Here is a 6,914-nt window from a genome sequence, read left to right on the forward strand (position 1 = left end):
GTCGGTGACTTGAGTCTGTTCAGTGTGTTCCGTGTTGTTATTTAATCCTCCAAAAAGTACAGCACAATCCTTTAATAGGTGGGGATGAGGCATTGGATATGACATATGCCTTTGGTGTAGGAGACCCGGGTTCCCCTCCTGCTCTGTACCCTGGATATCCATAGGATCTGCACTTTGCTTTTTCCCAGTTGCATTCCCAAACTTGGACATTTTTTTAAAATTAATTTTCATTTAAGTTACACTAAGTTAACACTATCTATCAGTCAAGTACAAAATGTGCTTCTCATTGTCTCAGTCAATGATGGCTCACTCTTTATGGTTCCTGTATTCTGTTGATATAATATGTGGTACGATGAAAACTTTCACATATCTCAAACCAAATAAAACTGACAAACAAGGAAAGGAATGAAGAAATGTTCTTCCACACCCTGCTATTGTTGCACCATAATTTGCATTATGAAATAAGAGTAGTCAACCCATTTTCACTGTTGTTACTTACAGATAAATCTTTTCACTTAAGTTAATGAAAGCATTATGGTTGAAGGAGATACATGTTGAAATGTAAAAGTACTTTATTATCCATCACCTAAAACTAACAATACAATACAAAAATGATCAGAGAATTTCTTTAATTGCTGTCACAAATTGTCATAAACATACAAATTGTAAAAATATAGCAAATCTATTGATATTTTCTATACATTGCCATTGCTTCAAAAAGCAGGAAAAGAAATGCATTTTCCAGGGCCAGAACTAGTGTACCTTCTGTAGAGGAGGGCCTGCATAGAAACCAGTCCAGGAAAAGGTTAGGATGTAAATTAATTTGTGCATGTTTGTATAAAATACATCCACATCTCTAAAGAAATACAGTTCAAAGTTGTTGGGAGGTCCATTGCTCATACTTGTTCAGTGATGAGTTCCAACTAGTAAGACAAATCGTATAGTGATAAAAGGAAGAATTGGATGTTTATGTATGCCATAATGTAATTAGAAAACTGACCTAATGGCTAATTATGAAAAGTCAAACAGTCATTGATTTTGGTATCACATTTCAGTCAAACAGCATCAGTGTTGGTCCTAGTGAGGAGAATGTAATGTAATTGTCTGCTGGTGTATGGATACCTGGGGGTCAAAGCACTGCCACTGCATCATGACAGGTGAGGTTTTCCCAAAGGTATGGGTACGGTGGTTAGAACCTGGTTCTGGAAAACAAATCTCTGTATGCGTTCAAAGACCCAGAGGAAGATGAGGAGGACACTGACGTATTGAATCCAGGCAAATTTGATGGTTTCCCAGAAGCCAGGACGATAGGTGGAAGGAGACGGTTAAGGCAGAAATAAAGGGGAAAGATTGAGATGCTGCTCCCAACGGAGCCATCGCGGATATCTCAGTCAGTTTACTTTGTGTGGCATTTGTGTGTGTTTATTTTACTCAACCCTTAACCCTTTGCTTGGCATTCAAACATTATTGCGACTATATGACCTCCTGGGAGTGCTAACTCAGTAATCTACAGTGGGCAATAAAGCCCCGTAGAGAGAGCTGTACGACAGCAGGTTTGGTAAAAACACCACCACTACGTAGTACTAAATAAGGACTGGCTCGCTCTACATTATACCTAACTTTCTACATAGAGGGTATATAAAAGAAACACAGCTTCCTAAACCTTTTTTAAAGGATATCTTATGACCTCCATAGGGTACCGGATCTCAGCATTAAGCTGAAAGGGAGAGCCAGCAGCTCGCCCCACAGTCCAGACCGGCATGGGACAGGCCAGTACTGTGGTCACTATGGTACAACACAGGGACAAAAAACAGAGTGAGAAAAGTAAAAGTTGTCATATTTTACAATATCTACATTAACTAAATGCACATGTAATGAATGCAGTGTAGGGTTGGGTAGACTGATATGTTCAGCCACATGATGATTCGGGGTTTAATCACACAGTATGTTCAGCAGTAATAAAAGCAGGCAAACAGAATGAGAGCGTTTGTCTACTTACAGTTTCTGTCCTGGTAGCTCCTAATTATGTTGTCCAGGTCATACGCACTTGCAAAGGGGCTGGAGCCATCAATCACTGACACCTTGGCATCAAACAGAACACCACCTTATCAAATGAAGATCTACTGTTCCTGTCACAGCTCCCTCAGCATGTGGTAGCACTACTGGGATCATCAGAGGTGGAAAGTAACTAATTACAAGGACTCATGTTATAAAACTTAGTAATCTGGGCACCAGGATAGCTCAGTTGGTAGAGCCGGCGCCCATATATATGTTTGTTGCTTAATACTGGACCAATGTCAGAGATTGTTGTTCCCATCAGTCAGGTCCTTTTTATTAATGTACATTAGTTTCCTCAATATTGTGTAATATGTGTTTACATTTCTGTAAATTGGCACCGTAAAAAGCATGATACATTGGCAGTTCCTGTTTGCAGTGTAACCACACATACATCCACTGTTCCTCCTAAAATGTCATATTGGAAGTTTACAAAAGTTAAATGATAACACTGGTACTAAAACTTTATCTGCATTGTTCAGTGAAGTTGAATCTCTCTTTTCCTCTATTACATGTACCTCCCATTTCATCTCATCCAACCAACCACTGCCTGAGGTCCTGGCTCATTATTGCACCTTCTCCCATTCATAAATTGTCCCTTTCACTAATTTTCTTTCATTGGTTGTTTTCAGCTTCAGCGTCCTGCAGAATGCTCTGCCAAGCTCTGCTCAAGCCTTGGATAATGTGGCCTGTAGAGTCTCACTGTGTGTCCATTAATGGGTGGCAAAGGCTGCTCTGCTTTAATTGGTCTTGATGTAAAAGGAAAAGGAGAAAACAAGAGAAAGAGAACAGGTGGAAAGAGAGAAAGACTATAGCTATGTTTCCATCCACTTGTCATTCAAATTATCTGAGTTTGCCTAAAAACATGTATGGGAATAAAGTGTGTTTCCATCCAACGGCTTTAAAGCAACCTGTGTGTAAAGACGTCACACGCTGTTTAAGGTGATTCCCTTCATCTGCACACTGAATCGCACAACATTCAAGCTGACGTTTGCGAACAAAGATAGCAAGTTTGCCAAAAGGGTTGGCGCCATCTACATACAAATGATTCACATTGGAATAGTGTAATAGTGCATATGTACCAGCTGATAGCGACATATTGTCAATGACGCTATCAGAACATCACGATGGTGACGTCTACTGTCTACTCTACGATCTTTAATAAAAAGATTATTTTGGGGGCATTTAGGCCTGCGTTAGGCTGCGTTGAAGAGTAAACCTCTATGTATGGGCGCCCGCTCTACCAACTGAGCTATCCAGGCGCCCATAGACAGTAAAAGAAAAGGTTTCTACAGGGTAGACTGGCTGCCAGGATGGCTTTTTTCAAGGACGATAACAAGAGTGTCCAACGGGGTAAAAACTACTTTAAATCGGGTCACATTATTGAATGCAGTGTGTCCGAGGATACTGTATGAGTTATATCAATCACTACGTGATTACTACTGAAAGAACTGCTATTAACTGTACATTCACTATATAAAAACCACTATGTTTGGAGGAAAAAGTGCGTTGTCGAGGCTGTTGTCGGATTGGCAGTTGCTCAAGAGGCTCTTTTCATGGTTGTGTCTTTAACTATCTTATTCAGTGGGGCCTGGTGGTTTATGGGATGAGTAGTTCCTTCGCTTGGAAATGTAACTTTAATTTTGGGGATTTTTTCTGTCCATTTTTTCACTGTAAATTATGTTGTATGTTTATGAGTCCCATGGTAGCTGGTTGGCCTACGGCATGGTCTAAAACTCTTTATAAACGGATTTTTCCAGACGTCAATGGGAGAAATGAATGGAAAACTTACTTCCGGAACCTAAGCTCTCTCGGAGGAGGGGCAGGACTGTTGAGCTCTATTCACTATTTATTCTTCAAATAAGCATCAGTGGTATCATCGCATAAGCGGTTTAACAATTAAGAGAAAATCCGGAAAAAAAACTGTGTGGATGTTCATGAAGTAAATTGAATTTTACTGTTTCCAAAAGGCATTTTTCATTCAACATTACCAAATATTCAAAAAAACAGGTGGATGAAAACATGGCTAGTGAGTCTGTGTCCACTCACATTGTAAATGTTGTACAGTCCCCGGTGAGGCAGGGGTGTCCTCTGCATCAGCTTCAGGTCTCCGCTGATGAACAGCTTAGCTCCGGGGACAGAAGAAGAGTGCTGCACATAAGCCAGGCTCTGCATCACCACTGTGGACATCCGCTGGGAAAACACAACAAAATAAGATGCTTTACTTTAGCTGGAACATTGACGAAGGCTGGCCTGGATGGGCCTGGTGTCGTACTGCAGTTGGCAGGCTGTGCTGCCATGGTGGCATACACACAGGAAAGAATCTGTGGCTCACTGAATGTAATAACTTTTGTGTCCTAAAGCCATCCTTTAACTTTATTAATTCATTTTTCCCACTTGTTATTTTAACCCACGCACACTGTTGTACAAATGCTGTTTCGAAGACTTTCCCGCACTGACAAAATTATTTAATCCTTAAATCAGTTTTTGGTTACAAAATATGTTAGGCTACATTAAAAATGTATAAATGCAATTGTAATGAAATTTTAAATTGTTGTAAATTATAATATTAGCTGCAACATGATCAGAATTTTGTCCGAGTGAAGAACGTCTGTCATTACTGTCACTGAGAACAGCTTTGAAACGGTGCCACAGACAAGCAAACCGTTCATACATTTCATATACAGTATGTACAGTATATACTGTGAGACTAGGTACTGCAGTGGAATACATACAAAGAGCTTGTAGCTGAAGGTGAGCAGCAGTTGTACACTGTACACCTGTTCCTCAGGTTTTAGAGGTAGCTCCAGTTGAAAAATCAGGAGGTCCAACTTCCCATCCTGGTTCTGGTCCTCTTCTCGCACCTGTACAGTGTGTTGACGCACACAGAAAAGAAGAACAAAACATAGTACATACTACATACTGCAATCATAGTAAGTTGCTAGCCTGATAACTAGTTTCTCAAATCCACTGTACTATTAATCAAAATGACAAGCGGGACACGTGCACATTTGAGGAAACTGAGGTGAGTATTTTCTTACAGAGACAGCAGGCATCCGGAGGTTGGCACCAAGCATGTTGTTTAGATGGGGAAAGGTGCTCCAAGCGACGTAGTCTCCCTGAGTACTGGTTGCTGCCACCAGCAGAGTCTGGTACTGAAACCTCACAACCGGCTGTTCCTCGTAAGAGCTTCTTTTTATCCAGAAACCTAAAATAACATAAGCATTTGTACTTCTTTAGCAAAAGCGTTGGCTTTTCGGTGTACTTAAATCACATTTCACCTGAACCTACCTGCTCAAACTACGGATTACAGTATGACATTAAATTCAATGCTAAAAAGAGGGTTGTAACAATTGCCAGAACTAAGGAGGACAGGAAGCTATGCTTTCCCTCTTTTTACTTGACAGGGCAAGAGCTAAACATAGTCACTAAGCAAAATACCTGGGCCACCTCATCAAGGATGATCTTTGTGACAATTATGTCATACCGTGTCAATGCTGTAAATTAAATGGACAAGCAAATATGCTGGCACACAAATTTTATATATGTACTAAAGAAGTTAAAACATCTCTTTTCAGAGCATACTGTACTCCAGTTTATACAGCTCTCCTATGGTGCCGCTACAGTAAAGCAAAGGCAAATAAGATAAAGGTGGCATACAATGCTGCCCTTAGAATCCTGTTGATGTGCTAGCCATTTGTTTGAGATGAGTAATGTCCCCACCTCTCATTCTGCGTTGAGGAATTTTATGTACCGAGTCATGTGCTGATTAACAGAGTCAAAGAATACAATTTTAACTGCCTTAACCAAACCTGGACTTAGTGATAGAAGATATACAGTACCTCCCAACTCTGGAAACACTGGAACACGCATTTGTACCGGTTTTAATTATTTTGCATAGATATTTGTATGTATGTATGTATGTATGTATGTATGTATGTATGTATGTTCTGTATGTATGTATGTATGTTCTGTATGTATGTATGTATGTTCTGTATGTATGTATGTATGTTCTGTATGTATGTATGTATGTATGTTCTGTATGTATGTATGTTCTGTATGTATGTATTTAAATATGTAGGTATGTATGTATGTATGTTATGTATTTATGTATGTATGTATGTTCTGTAGGAACCACGGTCATAGGAGCTAGCTAGTTCAGCTTGTGTTTGACATAACGTTACAGTAAGTTACTTTACCTTGGCTCCTGTAGGCAACGAGCAGAGGCGGGATGTAGGTGAGGCACAAAACCACGACCAGAAACAGAGTAGCTTTCGTGCAAACACTCGTTTTGTACCGAATCAAAGCCGGGTGGGAATAGACTTCATAGAAAGCCATGGGTAACGATATCAATATCGTTTGTAGCCAGGGGTTAGCTATGTGTTGTCAAGTCCAGCTAACGTTAGCTAATGCTCAAGCTAGCATAGCTAGATGGGAAGGTAACATGAGTGAATGCGCCCAATGACTAAACGCTCACAACAACACACTGCAAGACGAACACAGATAAACCTTTGCTAAGTCATTGACAGCGTATTTTGACAAAACGTAGCGTATCAACATGCTATTTACATTAGCCCCCAGTACCATATTTAGCTATGGTATTAGCTTAGCGTCTCACGGTTACCATGGCGGCCAACGGTAGCGTGCATGCTGCGTTCATGCAATATCGGTACAAATGGACAACAGGAAGTGTTTAACGTTCACACATTATCCCAGAAGAAAAGGGGTTTCTATGGATTATCCCCACTGCTAGCCCTGTCACACATCATTTAAATATAGCTAAATAGCTACTTTTGCGGTGTTATGTATTGAGAGCGACTCAATAACAAGTGAAACCAGATACAAATAAACTTTGCAGC

General features: G+C 40.2%; 1 protein-coding gene across 2 annotated transcripts in view; it reads right to left on the reverse strand.

Annotated features, from left to right (window-relative positions):
• The window catches only part of LOC116693453 (transmembrane protein 231-like), a 16,646-nt gene extending 9,953 nt beyond the window's left edge, over positions 1–6,693 (reverse strand). The window contains exons 1-7 of one of the 2 annotated variants that reach the window (XM_032522447.1): positions 6,255–6,693; positions 5,097–5,263; positions 4,791–4,919; positions 4,105–4,248; positions 2,000–2,081; positions 1,680–1,785; positions 1,115–1,311 (exon numbers count right to left, since the gene is read on the reverse strand). In XM_032522447.1, coding sequence (XP_032378338.1) covers positions 1,149–1,311; positions 1,680–1,785; positions 2,000–2,081; positions 4,105–4,248; positions 4,791–4,919; positions 5,097–5,263; positions 6,255–6,393 — 930 coding nt within the window. In that variant the 5' untranslated portion in view covers positions 6,394–6,693 and the 3' untranslated portion in view covers positions 1,115–1,148. Of the gene's footprint in view, positions 1–554; positions 1,312–1,679; positions 1,786–1,999; positions 2,082–4,104; positions 4,249–4,790; positions 4,920–5,096; positions 5,264–6,254 lie in introns of those variants that run through there. The other variant, XM_032522446.1, reaches the window with a different exon arrangement.
• Positions 6,694–6,914: the final 221 nt, after the last annotated feature.

The sequence above is a fragment of the Etheostoma spectabile genome, chromosome 8 (genome assembly GCF_008692095.1).
Source record: "Etheostoma spectabile isolate EspeVRDwgs_2016 chromosome 8, UIUC_Espe_1.0, whole genome shotgun sequence".
Lineage (NCBI taxonomy): Eukaryota > Metazoa > Chordata > Actinopteri > Perciformes > Percidae > Etheostoma > Etheostoma spectabile.